This window comes from Stegostoma tigrinum, chromosome 31 (assembly GCF_030684315.1).
Source record: "Stegostoma tigrinum isolate sSteTig4 chromosome 31, sSteTig4.hap1, whole genome shotgun sequence".
Lineage (NCBI taxonomy): Eukaryota > Metazoa > Chordata > Chondrichthyes > Orectolobiformes > Stegostomatidae > Stegostoma > Stegostoma tigrinum.
Window position 1 is genome coordinate 40,423,709 of NC_081384.1, and position 19,241 is coordinate 40,442,949.

Genomic DNA, 19,241 nt, shown 5'->3' on the forward strand with positions numbered 1-19,241 from the left:
AGATTGAAAAGGTATATCACTGCTTGATTTGGAAGGAGTGTTTAGGGCCTTAGAAATTGAAGGCAAGTGCTTTGCCTACTGTGATTTAAAGGGCCATTGGAGGGGCATGTGGTGTTGGGGATGAGGGAGGAGTGGACTATGGAGGGAAGAGTTTCCTTTAGAATGCTGCTGGGAAAAGGTGATGTATTTCCTGGGAGTATTGTTCTGCAGCTGACAGGAATGGCAGAGATTGACAATTAAGTATAAAGGTTTTTGAGGTGGCATATGAGGACGAGGGAAACCTTATTGAGTTTCTGGGAAGGAGGGGAAATGTGAAGGCAGAAATATGGGAAATGGGTCAGGCACAGTTGGAAGCCTTTCAGTGTCTTTTATTGCCAAAGTTACCATTTTGAAACTAGGATTCTGGCCCATTCAGTCTCCCCCCACTTCCAGTCTGCCCTTCTCAGTCACTCACTCTCTCAGCTCCTTGGTATTTCACTGTCTCTCCCCTCGACCCCATCTCTCTCTCCTTCTTCAGTCTCCTCCTCAGTCACCACCCTCGCTTAGTCTGCTCCCCTCTGAGCCTTTCCTGTGCTCTCTCCTCCCTTAATTGTCTCCTCTCTCTTCCCTTCAGTCTTGCCCTCAAAATCTCCTCCTTTCAGTCCTTCCCTCTCTGTTTCCATCAGTCTCTTCTTTCTCCCCCACCTCAGCCTCTCCCCTCAGTCTTTGCCCTTATACCTCAGTCTCTCACTTTCTTGCTGTCCCCCCTCAATTTCTTCCCCTCAGATTTACCCCCTCATTCTCTCTTTCTCAGTCTCTCTTCTTTTCTCTATGCCCTGCACCCCAGTCTGTCCCACTCAGTCTTCCTCTTTCAGGCTCTCCCCCCTCAGTTTCCCACTCAGTCTCGCCCTCTTAGTTCTCTCCCCCTTGGTCTCTCCTCCTCAGGCTCTCTCCCTCAATCTGCTCCCTGGTCTAATTCTGTAGATCCCTTTCTCTAACATTTTGATTTCTTTTCCTGAACAGCAAAGGTGGAGCAGAAGAAATCAGGAAAAGGTGAGTGGGGCTGAAGTGTGTGTTGCCTCCTTCATTCAGTTTAATGCAGCTATTTTCAATATCAGCACCTTCTTAATGGCTCCAGTACTGCAGAATATTTTAACTTACTCGCTAAATGCTCAAGGATAACTACCATGTTTTTGCAAGTGTTTGTGACCAGAATGTGTTCTCCTGTCAGTAAAGGTCAGTGTGTGTGTGGGACTGTAACCCCGGTGAGAGTCAGTGTGTGTGTGGGAATGTGACCTCGGTGAGAGTCAATGTGTGTGGGACTGTAATCCTGGTGAGAGTCAGTGTGTGTGGGACTGTAATCCCGGTGAGAGTCAGTGTGTGTGTGGGACTGTAATCCTGGTGAGAGTCAGTGTGTGTGGGACTGTAATCCCGGTGAGAGTCAGTGTGTGTGTGGGACAGTAACCCAGTGAGAGCCAACGTGTGTGGGACTGTAACCCCAGTGAGAGTCAGTGTGTGTGTGCGACCCGTACCCCAGTGAGAGTCAGTGCTTGTGGGACTGTACCTCAGTGAGACTCAATGCGTGTGGGACTGTAGCCCCAGTGAGAGTCAGTGCGTGTGAGACTGTAACGCCAGTGAGTCAGCGTGTGTGGGACTGTAACGCCAGTGAGAGTCAGCACGTGTGGGACTGTACCCCAGTGACAGTCAGTGTGTGTGTGGGACCCGTACCCTAGTGAGAGTCAGTGTGGGGTGTGCTGCAGATATTGCTTCAATATCTATTGATGTTTTGGAAAACTCCCCTGAAAACAATGGGATTTGGTCTGATGATTGTCTTTCATGTTGTTCTCAGGTGATTCAGCAGCCAAAGCAGGTGGCAGTGGCAGTGGATGCAGTAGTCCTGGTACTCCTGGCACTCCCAGCAGTCGCTCTCGTACACCTTCCCAGCCAGCTACAGGAGCGACCAAGGAAGTGAAGAAAGTGGCGATTGTTCGTACGCCTCCTAAATCCCCAGCAGCTTCCAAAACACGGACAGCCCCTGTTGCTGTGCCTATGCCTGATCTGAAGAATGTCAGGTCCAAAATTGGATCAACAGACAACATTAAGCACTCCCCTGGCGGGGGCAAGGTAACTCCCCATTTGTACTGCCTCTAGCCCGATCGCTGCAGCTGTTCCATGGATGGGACACAGAGAGAAACTCATCAATACTATCACCAATCTGAGACAGACAAAACATTCTTGATGAGTCATGACTCATTCTTTAAGGAATAGTATTACAAAGCAGTAAAGTTCTACACAAAGTCAGTCTTGCATCACATGGAGGACCATGCAAAACTCTGCTTTCCAGATTATAGTAAGGGTAAGAAAGATGATTGGATTAGATGTTTCCCATTGTGGGAAAATCTAGAGCAAGAGGTCATAGTTTTAGGCTGAGGGGGTAACAGATTTAATATTGAGATGAGGAGAAGTTGCTTCTTTCAAAGGGTCATGATTTTATGGAATTCACTGCCCAGAGTGTGGTCGATGCTGGGACATTGAGTAAATTTAAGGAGCAGGTAGACAGATTTCTAATTAGTAAGGGGTTGAAGGGTTGAAGGCAGGGATTGAAGCCAAGATGAGATCAGCCATGATCGTATTGAATGGTGGATCTGGCTCAAGGATGGTAATTGCCTGACATTGCTCCTGGTTCCTATGTTCTCACATCAAGGAATTTGAGAAGATACAGTATTCCAAAATGACAGCAAGTGGCTAAGACAGCAGGAATGTTTCAGTTGAATTGCGTTGTCTGTCCAGAGTTGGAGAAGACTGAACAGAGTAACATTGCACTGAGGTGCAGGAATGGACCATATCATCCCAAAAATCTGCTTCAACAGGCAATAAAATCATGGCTGTGGTCTCTACTCCTGTGTGAATCCCAGAATCCTCAGCTCTGTTGTCTATCAAAAACCCATCAAATTAGAAGCCTGAGCCTCCACTGTTCTCTGGGAAAGACAATTCTGAGGACCCTGTGGTAGAAAAATAACCCCTTCATCTCCATCTTAAAATGGAAACCCCATATTTTTAGTATTTCACTTCATTCAAATTCATCTCCTGATCCCTGAAAAGAACATTCTCATTTTACACTCCCTGTCAAATCCCCTCAAGATCTTGTATGTTTCAATAAGATCACCTCTCACTGCTCTAAACTCCAATAGCCCCAACTGGTTCAGCCTCTCTTCATAACACAAGCCCTTCGTCCCTGTAATGAGTCAAGTGAACCATCTCCCAAATTGTAAATTTGGACGTCCACCCTGCACGCAGTATTCTAGATGTGGACTCACCAAAACTCTGTACAGCTGCAGTAAACCTTCCCTTATATATCCCAATGCCACTGCAATAAACAACATTCCATTTGACTTCCTAATCACTTGTTGGGGCTGCAAAATAACTTTCTTTGCTTATTTGAGGCGAATTGAGTAGGAATATCAATGAGAGATTTGAATGAGACTCTTAAAGTTCATTTTTACATTGAAGAATCTATGATCTAGTACATTCAGTCTCTGTTTCGCTGGTTTTCACTGCTAGCAGTATCTGGTCCAGGAGGACTAGGGGACCTGCAACAGTGAGCTGATGCTCAGATGTTACGCCATGCTAAGAGGACGGGACAGAGGGCAACAGGACAGAGTGGGATTGCCAGTGAGATATCCAGGAAATAAACAATCCTACTTGGAAATGAACATACTAGTCTTACTGGTGTGCCAATTTTGAATATTTTTAATGCTTTATTATTCACGGGATAAAGGTATCGCTGGCCAGGCCAACAGTTATTGCCCATCCCTAATTGCCCAGATGGATATTTTCAACAATCGACAATGGATTCATAGTCATTATTAGACTCTTAATTCCAGACTTTTATTTTTATTGAATTCAAATTCCACCATCTGCTGTGGTGAGATTCAAACAAGGGTCCCCAGAACATTATCTGGATTAACAATCCAGCAAAAATACTACTAGGCCATCACCTCCCACAATGAGACAGAATGTCTCAATCACCAGATTTTGCGCCTGTTCAAGGCAGACAATCCGTACACAGCCCATCAAGTAATCACTCAAGGCTATTTCCAGGCATAATATTTGACAGTGCATGAAACCTGTACCACAGATCAGACACAGGGCATGGATGGCTGTAGGGTCACCAACTTTCCAGGATGCCCTGGAGTCTACAGGAATCAGCCTCATGGAACATAAGAACATAAGAAGTAAAAGCAGAAGACGGCGATCTGGTCCATTGAGCCTGCTCCACCATTCAATAAGATCATGGCTGATTTTTTTACGGACTCAGCTCCATTTACCGGCCCACTCACCATACGCTTAATTCCTTTACTGTTCAAAAATCTACCTATGTTTGGCTTAAAAACATTCAATGAGGTGGCCTCCTATCGACTAAAAGCTGGCAGAAAACCCATGGTGGACCCTATAAACCATAAAATTACTCCCTTTAAAATAGACACTTTTTGTATAACAGCATGAAAGATGGGAGATGGAACAGTTGGCATAGGAATGAAACCTCTAGGAAGGTGTGAAATGAACATTGGTGACCTGAGCTGTGTGTGAAAGGAAAACACACATCATGCTTCCCAAATCAAACCAGTTGCTCACACATCGCAGAGATTCCTCGGGATTAGTCTCTTCTGTGTGATTTATGTAACCCTTTCTCTAAACAAATTATTGCAGGTACAAATTGTACACAAGAAAGAAGATTACAGCAGTGTGCAGTCAAAGTGTGGGTCCAAGGAAAAGATCAAACATGTTCCAGGCGGAGGCAATGTAAGGACAGAAACCGATAACAAGAACCATTCCAGTGTTGGTAATTGATCAGGGTGCCCCAGTGTCTGAGATTCAGGTTTCCCCTGTGTTCAAGTGGGAGATTCATTCCCTTGACACCCATCTGTGACACTTCCCACAAGCCCCAACCTTGTCCCAGTGATTTGCCCCCGTGTCGTAGTGTGATTGTCCACCCCTGCCATGTCCCAGTGTGACACTCCATTCCCCTCCCCCCACCCCGTGGCCCAGAGTGATACACACCCCAATGTCCCAGTGTGACACTCTATTCCCCTCACCCCACCCCGTGGCCCAGAGTGATACACAGCCCAATGTTCCAGTGTGACACTCTGCTCCCCCCCCCCCCCGCATCCCTGTGTCCTGGTGTGACACAGCCCACCCCCCCACTATGTCCTGCTGTGACACTCCCATCCACTCCCTGTTTCCCAGTGTGACACATGACACTCCCCACCCTCCCCGTGTCCCGGTATAACTCTCCACTCCCCCCCCGCCTCCACCTCCAGTGTGCTGATGTGACACTCCCCTCCCCCCTGACCCCGTGTCCCGGTGTGGCACTGCCCTCCCCCACCCCATCCCGTTGTGACACTCCTTTCCCCCCGTGTCCCGGTGTGGCACTGCCCTCCCTTCGTGTTCTGGTGTGACACTCCCCTCCCACCATGTCCCAGTGTGACACTCCAATCCCCTGCCAACCCCATGTCCTGGTGTGACACAGCCCTCCTCTCCCCCCCCCCCACTATGTTCCGGTGTGACACTACTGTCCCCGTACCCACCGTGACCCGGTGTGACACTCCCCTCCCACCGTGTCCCGGTGTGACACACCCCTTGCATACCCACCCCCTCCCCCCCATGTCCCAGTGTGACACTCCCCTCCACCCCCCACCATGTCTTGGTGTGACACCCCCCTCCCCCACCCCGTGTCCCGATGTGACACACCCTGCCATTTCCCAGTGTGACACCCACCTCCGACCAACCCCAAACACCCCTCATGTCCCAGTGTGTTTCTCCCCCTAATTCTCTTAGGCTAACATTGTATTCACAGACTTATTATGAGGCATGAAGAAATTGAATGACATCCTCTTATTACCAGCTCTTCACTTTCTCTGAAATAAATTCAGGTGCAAATTTTGAACAAGAAGATCGACCTGAGTCATGTTTCCTCAAAATGTGGTTCTAAGGATAACATCCATCACAGGCCAGGTAAATCTGTGTCACATCTTGGAGAGAGTGGGAATAGGGGTGCAAGTCACGAGAGAAACAGGACACAGTCCCATCTCGGCATGAGAGCTTTTCACTTCTTAGACAGAGAGTGAGATACCATTTAGAGAGCAATTCAACTTTAAAGAAATTTTAGAGAGGGGTGGAGTTTGTGAGGGGGTGGGCGAGTCAGGGAGGGGGTAGCAGGATAATCAGTGACTGGGGGGTGTGGAGTCAAGGAAGGGCGAGTCGGGGGGGAGGCAGAGTTTCAGTTCAGGGGGAGGAGTGCCAGGAAGGGGAGAGCCTGTGAGGGGGGGATTAAGGAGAGTCAGTGAGGGGCTGGGGGAGAGGGAGAGTCAGTGAGGGGGTAGGGGGAGAGGGAGAGTCAGTGAGGGGGGAGCGAGTGTCAGTCAGGGGGAGATGGTGAGTCATGGGGGGGGGGGGGCGGTCGTGGCAAGAATCAGGGTGGCATGGCACCGCAGTGGTTAGCACTGCTGCCTCACACCTCACAGCCCAGTGACCGGGGTTCAATCCCACCTTTGGGAGACTGTGGAGTTTGTACATTCTCCCCATGTCAGTGTGCGTTTCCTCCAGGTACTCTAGTTTCCTCCCACAGTCCGAAGATGTGCAGGTTTGTTGGATTGGCCATGGGAAATGCAGAGATAGGGGTAGGTCTGTGTGGGATGATCCTTGGAGGATAGGCGTTGACTCGATGGACCGACTAGCCTGCTTCCACACTGTAGGGACTCTATGATTGTATGATGATAGAAAGGGGGAGTGAGGCTTATGGAGATTGTTGCAGTGAGCAGGAGTGATGGAGGGATGTGGTGTGAGGAGGAGGAGGGGAATGTGGAGGAGCAGTGACTGCAGACCAGGTTTGGTCTGTTTGCTTATAGTTACAGTTGGAGAATGGGAATGGAGCAGCTAAACCTGTAATGAGGCAGTAATAAATCAATAAATATTGAAACTTGATGAAGTTGCTCACAACCTAAAACTGACAGAGAGTAATTCTCTCAATGTTCCCTTTAGGTGGTGGGAATGTGGAGATAAAATCGCAGAAGGTCGACTTTAGGGATAAAGCTCAGTCTAAAATTGGTTCAATGGACAACATCAGCCACACCCCAGGAGGGGGTACAAAAAAGGTGAGAGGTTCAACTACCCATCCTGGAGAGTCAGTGACACTGCACTAAGTAGAGATGAAAACAGAAAGAAAGAACTCCACTTGTACAGTACCATTCTCAGAACAGCATAAAATGCGTTACTGTCAGTTAATGACATGCCAATAAAGTGTAGCAATTGTTATAACAGAACAAACAGTAGAGCAGCATAATTCCTCTGATTTTTCTGAAGTTGGTTGATGGTTAAATATTGACCAAGAAAGTGGGAAGATATCCTCTGCATTTTCTTGAACTATGGTGTGAAATCACTGGGTTGTCACCGTGGATTAGCACCCATCATGCACCTTCAATTTATTGTGCAAGTACAAATCTTAGAAGAAATACAGGGACAGGATACAAAGACAGATGCAGATAGGGGCAGGTGTTATGAGACAGGTGCAAGATACAGGAACAAATGCATTTTACAGGGACTGCAGAAGATACAGTGATAGGTGCACATACAGATATATATAGGTATGGGGACAGATACAGATACAGAAAAAAGGACATGACATAGGCACATGTGCCAATCCAGGGATAGATTTGACATCAGGACAGATGCAGGGATGGGTGTCAGATGCAGATGAAATACTAGGTGGACATATAGATGGCGGTTACAGGGACAAATGCAGATATAGTGATAGGTAAAGTGTTAGACTCAGGTGCAAGATTCAGAGCCAGGTTCAGGATTAGAGATGAAATCAGAATAGAGACCACACAGGATACAGGTTTAATGTAGAATACAGCAACAGGTGCAGGACTGACACTGGTGCCAGACACAGAGAAAGGTTCTGTGTACAGAGTCAGATGGGGAGTGCAGATACAAGTGCAGTTACAGAGATTAGTGTGATGCAGATGTAAGGGAGAAGTGGAACTATAGAGACAGATGCAAGACAGAGGGATGGGTGTAAAAGATAAGTGCTGATACAGGATTGGTGCAAACACAGACACAGGTGTAGAATAACAGATAAGGACAGATACAGAATAAGATGTAAATGGAGGGCCAGTTGAAGACAGAGAGCCAGGGCCAGGTGTATGATACAGAGACCAGTGAGGATAATAAATAAGTGCAGATCAGAAACATGATGCAGTGTCAGGTGCAGATATAGTGACAGGCACAGCTACAAGGACAAACACATAATACAAGGATAGGCTGAGGATATGATGCAGAATTTTTAAAAAATATTTTGTTAAAGGGATTGCATTGTTGGGGATCTCCACATTGCTACTGAGTCTTATTCTGCTGCACTTTTCCTTCTCTGTTTCATTCACTACATCATCTGCTTCTTCCATCTGTTTCCTTTACTCTGGCATCACTCTCAATCTCTGCAGCAGAGGAGAGGTTCTGGGACTTCCTGGTAACTACTTGAAATGGACGCTGCAAAAAATGTCAGCCTCAATTTCCAGTCACCCTCTGGTAAACAGATTTCCCCTTGCTGTTAATTCTCATGCAAGATAGAGTTCTGTGCATCTTGAAATCCCTACCATGTGGAAGCAGGCCATTTGGCCCACGTTACCCACACAGCCCCTCCTAACACCATCCCACCAAGACCCGTCACATAACCCTGCATTTCCCTTGGCAAGCCTGCACATCTCTGGATACTGTGGGCAATTTAGCATGCCAATCTATCTAACCTGCACATCTTTGGACTGTGTGAGGAAACTGGAGCACGCACAGAAAACCCACGCAGATGCAGGGAGAATGTGCAAACTCCACACAGACAGTCACATAAGGCTAGAATCGAACCCTGGTGCTGTGAAGCAACAATGCTAACCACTGAACCACCATGCTGCCCTATCTTGGAGACAGCCAATTGCTAGTTGCTCAAATCGTGGTCTCTCGTCTCCACATAAAGACATCCTCACCACAGTAAATTCTTACCAGTGATTCAGGTCTGTCTGTTTTGCCCTATCTTGCACAAGCTGTTGAACTTTCTTGAAAGCTGTAATCAGGAGGTTTTTCCAAAAAGTTAGGCTTTTACTCAGGACCATGTAGAGATGTCAAGAATTAGGGACAATGACTTGCATGGTGCATTTGCCCACTGAGAGGTGGCCACTTTGTTAAGGGGCACTGCATTATTACCAGATCGCCCCCTCTCCCCAAGCACCTTTGACCTTTGCAGTAGCAATGTTTTCTTTTCCCTGGTGCAGGGGTAAGACCAACAGTGCTGCCAGCTAGTGATATTCCCTGAGGCTGCAAGCATCTGAGACAGCATGCTATCCATTCCAAGGAAATCAAGTAAATTCTAGAAATTGATGATGAGTGACCCTCCATCATACCCAGGCTGCTTTACCTAGACATTAACCATCTGTTTCCACATCAGACAGTATTTCTGAACCAGAGGAGCTATTTGTGAGATGCCTGGACAGCTGCAACCAGATGTGATTCAGTTGTGGACCTCTCTTCCCATTGGAAAGGGCAGGTTTGTGAAGACTAACCGTATTCCCAGGAAACCTCAAAACCCTCATCCCAGAGTTTCCCTCTTCTTTGCTTGTACTTTAGAGTCTAACTGAGCAAGTTAATATTTTTTTAAAACTGAGTTTAAGGATGATGATGTATTGTGTACCACCCTGATTTCATTTATAGAAAGAGAACAGGAAGGAAGAAGCAGTGAATGAAACAGTTGAGAACTGTGTCAGTGATACACCTGCACAAGTGCCTGTTTCAGGTGTGACTGATTCCTGTGAGTTACACACAACCCCGAACCGGGACACACAGGCAGACAAGACGTGTGAGTGAAACCATCGCAGCCTCTCATCTAGAAGTGTCTCTGTTACTCTATCACAAAGTTATTCTAAAAGCTGGATTCAGTTTTGGGAGTGTTCTGTCAGTTATTCACAGCCAGCAGTGTTCCGAGTGGAATTTGGTCAGCTTTGATTCCATATCCAGGCAGTATCCACAGTGAACATCAGCTCTGACCCAAATGCTGAATTTGAAGAGAAACAATCACAACACAGAGAGCTCAAACACCCAGTAGGCCTGGCCAGCAGTGTCCAGAAGGTGCACACAGAGCCATGGGGAGGCAATGAGATCCCTGGATGACAGAGAGAATCAAACCTGGCAGAGGAGGCCTGGGAGGGTGCGGAATCTGTGGGTGTTGTGTCAGCATTGGCGAGTTGTGGGACTTTTGTTGGGTTGGGGGTGGGAAGGGGCTGTTTGTGCTTGTTACTTCTCAGCGTGGTGATCGGGTGACTGTTGTTGGTTTGTGTACAAAATGTTTGTCCTGCTTGATACGTGACACTGACACAATCATCCTCCTCTCTCCAGATTGAATCTCACAAGCTGACTTTCCGTGAGACAGCCAAATCTCGCACAGATCATGGTGCAGAAATTGTCTACAAATCCCCGACTGTTTCCAATGAAGGCTCCCCACGCCGCCTCAGTAATGTGTCCTCCACCAGCAGCATCAACATGGTGGAGTCGCCACAGCTTGCTACTCTCGCTGACCAGGTCTCAGCCTCTCTGGCTAAACAGGGTTTGTGACTGTTGCTTGAAAAGCCCTCCTTCCTTCACAGCAGTTTGCAGGTGTCTAACATGAACTGGTGTCGGACCATCCTGAGCCCTCTCTATCTCGCTCCTTGCACTGTCCTCTGAAGCATTTGGTCCAGCTATGTCAAAATATCTGGCCATTCACAGACAGTGATGCTTTGTTGTATTTTGTATGCCCTTGCACGCCCAATGTGTTAACTCCTGATCTGCGACCCTTTAGGCTTTGTGAGAAGACTAGCACTTGAGGTGTGGTTAGTCCCTTTATTTAGAGGTTTGGGGGCCTAAGTACAGAAAGCACTAAAAGCAAGTGGGCAGGTACAAAAATAAATTTAATATATGAATAGAATTTTGATTTTTGTTTCAAGCAGCTGGAATATGGAGGGGTGGGAATTATGTTGCAGATATGTGAAGTATTGGTTAAACCACATGTAGAGTAACTGCTCAGTTTTGGAAACTGTACCACAGGAAGGAGATAGTGTCCTCAGAGAGAGTGCATTTGCACTTCCACCAAATTGATAGTCCAGTTAAAATGGCTGTGTAAAGTGAGAATGTGTTACACAGATAAGGATGCTATTCCCTTGAATGTAGAAGTTAAGATGGTGTTTAATTGATGTTTCATTATTGATGATGATTATAGGAATTGAGAGAAAAAGTATTTGTGCTGGTGGGAGCGGGGGAATGAAGGGGCTAAAGCTCAAAGTGGTCGGGAATCCTGTCTCTCAAAGTGAAGTAGAAATAGGGACTCTCTTCAACCACAAGCTTTTGGAATTGGTGTCAACGGATAATTTCAAATCTCTGACTGTTATGGTTTTGTTAAGACAGTGTTAAGCATGATGTGACCAATGTGGGTAAATGAAGTTAAGATATAGATCAGCAATGAGCTGGTTGGATGGTGGAGCCAGTGGAAGACTCTCCTCCTCTTTGTGTTCCCTGTTGTGTGTCTCCTGGTAGTGATCGCCACTCTGCTTTATCCAATGGGACACACAATGCAGTTTACCCCGGGTTTGTGAGCATTGCTGCCAAGACCCAAGCTCCCTCCTGAATTGTTGGAGTAAGAGTTGTGAAATCACCATGCCTTGGGTGTGACCTACAGTCTGTCTTCTCAACATCAATAACCCTAAGAGCTTTACTTAAAGGGTGTTTTTTTTTCTGAACGGCGTTTAGTATTTTGTGTTTTGTGTGAGGAACATCTTTTTGAAATCGCCCCTGTAAGACCCTAGCTCAGATTTAAGATTCTGTCCCTTGTTCCTACCAGAGAAAACTGTCTGTCAGTCCACCCTGTCAAATCCTTTGATTATATTAAATGTTCTGTTATGTGGCCTTTAATCTTCTCTACTCAAAGGACTACAAGTCTGGTGAATGCAGCCTGTTCTCATAGTTTTCCACTTTCAGCCCTGGTCCAGTTTTGATGACACTGATCAATTTAAGCAGCACACGGGGAATGACAGACTATCCTGTTCACCGGCACCTTGCAGTTCTTCCTGTTCAAATTTAGTGCAGTGTAAAACTGACAGAACAGCCAGACAGGCCCAGACACCCTCCAAACCGGCCCAGACACCCCTCCCCACACTGTCCAACCTGGCCCAGACACCCCTCCCCACGCTGCCCAAACCAGCACAGACACCCCTCCCCACACTGCCCAAACCGGCCCACACAGCCACCCCCCACTGTCCAACCTGGCCCAGACACCCCTCCCCACACTGTCCAAACCAGCCCAGACACCCCTCCCCACACTGTCCAAACCAGCCCAGACACCCCTCCCCATGCTGCCCAAACCAGCCCAGACACCCCTCCCCACACTGCCCAAACCAGCCCAGACACCCCTCCCCACGCTGCCCAAACCAGCCCAGACAGCCCACCCAACACTGTCCAACCTGGCCCAGACACCCCTTCCCACACTGCCCAAATCGGCCCAGACTCCCCTCTCCACACTGCCCAAACCGGCCCAGACACCCCTGTCCACACTGACCAAACCGGCCCAGACACCCCTGTCCACACTGTCCAAACCAGCCCAAACACTCCTCCCCTACACTCTCCACACTGGCCCGGATACCCTTACCCCACCATTCAATACTGGCCCAGACACCCATCCCCACAGTCTCCAAACCAGAGCAAACACCCCACTGCCAGAGTGGCCCAGACAGCCCTCCCCCCACTCTATAGACAGGCCCATCCACCCCTCCCCAACAGTTTGTCTGGCAGTCACTGAATGCCGGCCTCTTCATTGTGATCAGTTTTATCTGGCGTGTGTTTTTCAGCCTATGTTTCAGATGCAATCTGAGTTGGTTTGATTGAGTTCAGTTGGTGCTATGATACGTGAGGTTGACACTGGAGTGTGATCCAAGTTGTGCCTCATTGAACTTAACTGGTCAAGGGGTCAACGGTCAAACAAGTATGGGTCTGAACGCCTTGGACCATGGATTAGAATTTAGTGTCCTCATCACAATATGGGTCAGGGGAGGGCAGTGAGCACAACATTGCTTTCCCCACAACGATCAGTGTATGATTGATAGCCTGGCATAGCCACAACAAAAAGACTTATCTCAACCTGAAGCTTCTCGGACTGAAAAGAGATAAAATGTCATGCTTTGGTTTAATTTACACTTTATAAAATCCTCATCGACAACCCCTTAACTCTGGCTACATTAACCCATTCAACCCAAGGTGGGAGGTGGTCATCATCGAAAAGTCCAACATTCATTGATTAAACAGAATGTCTAACTTGGCCATTTCAAAGGGTGGCCAAGGAGGGCCTGTAGTCACATGTAGGCCACACCAGGTAAGGACAGCAGATTTCCCTCCTTAAAGGATATGAGTGAACCAGTTCAGGGTTTTTGACAATCAGTGATTATTTCATGGTCACCATCGCTCAACCTGGCTATATATTCCACCTATATTAAATTAAAATTTCAATGCTGCCATGATGAGATTTGAATCCATTGCCCTCAGAGATTTGTTATCACTACATCACCGTCTACTCAACTCTGATGTCAGGATATCGAAAGATTCAGCGGACGTTATGGACAGTTTGAATTTTCATTATGCTTTCATTATAACACCTAAACTCCTTGATTAGATTCCAGTCTGTGCCCCACTGAAACCTCTTACTAATATTCTGATGTGTAACTCACATCAGGGTATCAGTTATTCTATACAACCCACCTATAAAGTCTGTGCCCTCAATCATTTGCACTCATATTGTGCATATGCTAGTCTTTCGTTTGCTATGTGTTATGGAAGATTGTTTTATACCTGGATAATATTTTCTCCAGCTTTGTCCTTTATGGTAAGGGTTGTGACCGCAGCAGGTTCAGGTTGCACTATCTATTTAAGGAGGGCAGATTAGTGAACTCTCTCTCTACAGTGATCCCTCACTCACCAGTGATTTCACTCCCTGTAGTGATTTTTATTTTCACTGATCTCACTGCCCAGTGATCTTTCTGTCCAGTGAATTCTCTCTTCAGTGATTATTTGCTGAGACATAAAGTTTAAGAGCAGGAAAGTAATGCTCAAACTGAGTGTAACATTGGGTTAGGCCCCAACTTGAATATTATGTGCATTACTGAAATTCACATTACCAGAGGGATGTGATTGTAATGGAGACCTGCAGAGGAGATTTACCAGGATGTTGCCTGGACTGTAGAGTTTCAGTTATGAAGAGAGATTGGACAGACTGGGTTGTTTTCCTTAGAGCGGATGAGACTGAGAGGGTGACATGATTGAGAGGTATAAGATTATAGGGGGCATAGATAGGGTAGAAGGGAAGAAATCTTCTCCTTGATGGAGGGATCAGTGACCATGGAGTAGCGATTTAAGGTAGAAAGTTTAGAGAAGATATGAGAAAATCTTACTTTAACCGCATGGGTGGTGGGGAATCTGAAACTCACTGCCTGTAAGGGTGGTAGAAGCAGAAGACTTTATAATATTGAAAAAGTATTTAGATGTTTCTTGCAATTCCAAGGCATACAAGGCATTGGGCCAAGTGCTGGAAATGAGATTAGTTAGGTATTGTTTCTACGATGGGCATTGTCTTGATGGGCTGAAGGGCCTTTTTCTGTGCAATCGACCTTGATGACTTTTTGTCTAGTGATCACTCTCTCCAGTGATCTCTCCCTGCAGTGAACTCTCCCTTTCTAGTGAACTCTCTGCTTTTTCTCTCTCTCTGATGCTCTCCCTGTCTCCAGTGCTAAGTGCTTCCTGTCTCCCTCCAGTGCTGTCTGTCTCCAGTGATCTCTTTCTCTTCAGTGCTTGCTTTTTCTCTCTCTCTCTCTGTCCCTCTCTCTCCAGTACTCTCTCTTGCGTTCTCCATTGCTCTTGCTCTCTCTCTCTCTCTCTCTCTCTCTCTCTCTCTCTCTCTCCGGTCCTCTGTCATAAGTGTTCATTCTCTCCAGTTCTCGCTCTCTTTCACTCCAGTGCTTTCTCTCTCTCTCTCTCTCTCTCTCCCTCTCTTCCAGTACACACACTCTCTCATGTGAGGTCTCTCTGCAGTTGTCACGGTCCAGTATTGTCCAATGACCTCAATGCCATTGATGACAATTGTATCGATTTTCAGGATGTTTCTGGTGGCTGTGAATGAGGATTTAGATGAGAAATGCCCTGAGAGCAGACTAAATAGTTGCTAGTGCCCAGGAGGCTGGATCACTGCCTGTCCCACAGTAAGCAAGCAACCCCAAGAGTGCCCAGGAGAGAGCAGGTTGTGTTTTTACTGTACTGAAAATGGACCTCTATTGGAACAGTTAACTGGATATAACTGACTCCTCGTGCCTCTGTCACTGATCCCATGAAAGGGTTTTGAGAAGATCTCTCATTGACTGAGAGTGAAGTCTGAGGAAATGACCAGTTTTTACAGAGCAGACTAAGGAGTCATTATAAAGACAAGAGACCTGACCTAGATGGTAATGGGATGTTTAATAAACTGACAGCACAGCCAGCCATTCAGACCAATGATTTCAAATCCACAATTGCCAGCTTCCATCATAATGACTGCTTCATGTTATTTCTTTCCCCTCCATTCCCTTCTCCCTAAGGTATATATCGAGCCCACTCTTCTGTGAGTACCAGTTAATTAATTCAACCACAGCATGTAAAACCTGCCCCCCCCCCCCCCCCCCCACCCACAACCACCAATTGGAGTGACTCCTAATGTTGGTGTCAGGCAATGGGCTATGATATTGATCCCACTGTAACTGTTTAAGGGCTTCAGTTGTCACTGCTGGAAACTATTACTCTGCTCAAGTTCAGTACATTGTATTTGATTGTCTTAATATTTGTGGAAAAACTTTCTTCATGTAGAACCCAAATTCAGAAATGTGATGAGTATATTGTAATTAGCTGGTATTGAATGTACAGAAATAGCTGTGGAATGAGGCAGACTGAGAACTGATAGAAGCCTGCACAGCACGGACTTTGCTGGACCTCTTGCTTTAGAAAGATCAACCCTTACTCATGGTCAGTAACCAGTTGCATCCAAACCAATTGCATCCAAACCACTTCTTGTCAAATGATTAAATCAACTTCTTTAAATCTGAAATTGCTCATCCCTGCAGAGACTCACAGGAGCTCAAGATATGCTGCAGTTAGCTGAACGTTTTCTGATTGGGGCACTCCCATCAAGCAGGATGAGGCTCTGTGCTGGGAGCTGAAAGATGCTGTTTCAGAAATCTGAAAGAAGCTGGAATCACTGGGCAGGTGTTCATTTTAGCCACTCCTGTTTTGGCTGTTCAACAGGATTGTGGCAGAAACACTGTTCAAAGGCTAAATGGAGTTTCCTCTGCACTCTGATGAGATTACACAAGCGAAGTGAGAGTAACTGTGGGGAATATCTGGCCAATCTTTTCTCCAATTTGATCACCAATTCTACGACTTGCAGATTGCATCAATTTACTTTGAGTCGATTGCTACAACTGACAAATTTATTGTTTCACTTTTAAACAATCAGTGATTATTCAGTACATTATGAGCTGCTCTTGTCTCAGTGTTGGGGAGGTACCTGTTACAGTGAAGGAACCCCTTGTTCAGTTCTGAGCTGCACTGTTAACACCAACCTGGCTCTAACTGCTACAGGAAGCATTGGACAGGGTGATTCAACAGGTGGATCACTTACCAATCCTGGAGATTCTTGGTGCTGAGAGACAGACTGAAAGCAGGATAAAGGTGTCCGAAGTGACTTCTTGTGCTCACTGTCAACACTGAGTCTTGTAGCAACTTTCAGGAGCCACATTTCTCTAAAAGTGCTGAGGAATGGGAGTAGCAGGGTTTGGGAGAGGCTATTAGACCATCCAAACTGATCTCTTTGAACAGACCTTTCTTCTCATCCTACTCTAGGTTTTTTCTGGGCTCAGGCAGGTTAGTGCCAAAATGAAGGTATGTTTAGTGGCAGCTGCACATTGTTTCTTAAAGCTTGCTCTTTGAGGTGTGAGACATGGTATTTTAATCCCGATGGTAACATCTTTGCTAATGTTCAGTGGCTTTGCTTCGTGTCTGTGATGTTCATTGCTGTAACTGTTTTAATCACTGGTTTACATTGATAATCGTTGCTGTAAAAGTAAAAGTTTGGAAATAAAGTCTGTGTAACAACTTGTACGGCTTCCTGTCTGTTAATTGTCTCTTTGTGAATGTAGCACGATGTCATAAAATCCTAAACCGAGTTTTAAGTGATCCTCAGTTTTAGGAGAGTGCTGTAGTAAGCAATGGTGAGATATCAAAGACAGATGAGGATTTCATCAGCAGGTAAGCTGAGGTAGGGTGACAGTAGGTGTCCAGAGGTTTGGAGTCAGAAGCAGGTATTGTTTGAACAGTTCTGTAGAGACACAAAGTCACACACCCAACACTCTGGATTTGTCGGCCTCTACTGATTCCTGGTCCCGCAAAACTTTGATTTTAAAATTTTCTTCCTTGTTTTCAAATTTTTCTCAATCTCTGTAACCTCCTTTAGCATCACATCCCCCAAGGCTCCTGTGCTACTACAGTTCTAGACTCTTGAATATTCTCAATGTTAATCACTCCATCATGAATGGTGGGTCATGCCTGCCATTGCCTAGGATACCAAGCTCTGGCATTCCCTCCTTACACCTATCTTTGCCTTTAAGACGCTCTTTAAAAATGACATCATTGAGCAAGCTTTTGATAATATGTCCTAATATTCTCTTTCTGTGGGTTCAGTGGTCAGCCAATGTTTACATATGCACCTGTGGGGCACTTTGCAACATTAAAGGTAGTGCATGAATTGAGGTTATTATTGTTGATCAGAAAGCAAGAGTTGGACTCAGAGTTGAGATCAGCAGAATGATTCATGCTGAATAAATCAGGGATACATTCAGAACACAGCTCATTCTGCATCACTATCCATACTCTGCACTAAATACACAAAAAAAAACAACCTAACTGTAGGAAACATGGGGCCAATTATGATCCAGTGAGATGTCACAAACTTTACCACATGCAATAGTAGAATTTATTTCACCTGTCCATTTATTCCCTCCCTCCCCAGTATCAAAGGCCCTGATCACACCTTCCAGGTTCAGCAGGTTCCTGCTTCACAGGACAACTATGGTCTGTATGCAAAAAGGCCCCAAATTTCCAGCTGCCTGGCATTTCAACACACCACCCTGCTTCCTGGCCAATAGCGATGTCTCAGGCTTGTTGCAATGCTTCCCAGCAACTTCTGTTTTCGTTTTACTGCTGTTGTTTAACTTTCCATTGTATCATCAAATCATTCTATGGGATCTTGTACATTCATCCATGAGGTACTCATCAGAAAGGTGGTACCACTAACAATGCAGAACTTTTCAGAACTACCAGGAGGTATCAATCTATGCTGTACACAGAGATTCCTGAAATGGAAATTAATCCACATGCTGTTCATACTAGGACACAATGACGTCACTTAGGATGGAGTCTTCTGATCTGGTCAGTGGTCAGGAAGGCGTCAGTGTGATTGAGGTAGGTATGGGGCCCCAGAGTACAGGGGTGTCAGCCTCTACCATTGTCCAATATGTTTGAGGTTTTCTCAGGCTGTTTTGGATCAAACTGGAGCCGCACAGTGAATGACAAAATGACCATGACACTGGGGACAATAACGGGGAATGTAGGAATAATAGGGGATAGTGTGGTGATAGGGACCGACACTATTCTCTACAGCAAAGAGCGAGAGCCAGATGCATGATTTGCCTGTCCAGTGTCAGAGACATCTGTTCATGGCTGGAGAGGAACTTGCAGTGGGAAGGGGAGGATCCAATTGTCACGATCCATGTAACTACTAACAACATAGGTAGAACTAGAAAGACGGCTCTATGTTGACAGTATGAGGAGTAAGAAATTTCAAATGTTATAATCTCTGGATGTTTGACAACTGGCACAGACACAAGAGGCTAAAGGGCCTCTTTCCTGGATGTAATAACTCTATGACTAGCTGAGCCCTGTGAAAATCGAAACAGCTGCATAAAATTAGGAGAATAATTGGCTCCAGGACTAGACTGGGAGACGTGGGTTCAGGTTAGTGGGTCATTGACACCAGGACTAGGAACAATAGGGCTTTACCATTGGGCCAGCCTACACTAGAACTGTGCTAGGGCCAGTGTTACAAACTGCATAAGTAGCGAAGT

The 19,241-nt window shown here is 46.2% G+C and overlaps 1 protein-coding gene across 5 annotated transcripts in view; it reads left to right on the forward strand.

Annotated features, from left to right (window-relative positions):
* maptb (microtubule-associated protein tau b) overlaps window positions 1–17,218 on the forward strand; it is a 65,872-nt gene extending 48,654 nt beyond the window's left edge. For 3 of the 5 annotated variants that reach the window (XM_048560455.2, XM_048560454.2, XM_048560458.2), the window contains 6 exons: window positions 1,003–1,032; window positions 1,829–2,103; window positions 4,690–4,782; window positions 5,913–5,994; window positions 7,021–7,133; window positions 10,417–17,218. In XM_048560455.2, the coding sequence (XP_048416412.1) occupies window positions 1,003–1,032; window positions 1,829–2,103; window positions 4,690–4,782; window positions 5,913–5,994; window positions 7,021–7,133; window positions 10,417–10,632 (809 nt within the window). In that variant the 3' untranslated portion in view covers window positions 10,633–17,218. Of the gene's footprint in view, window positions 1–1,002; window positions 1,033–1,828; window positions 2,104–4,689; window positions 4,783–5,912; window positions 5,995–7,020; window positions 7,134–9,735; window positions 9,881–10,416 lie in introns of all 5 variants that reach the window. The other 2 variants (XM_048560457.2, XM_048560456.2) reach the window with 2 other exon arrangements.
* The last annotated feature ends 2,023 nt before the right edge of the window (window positions 17,219–19,241 follow it).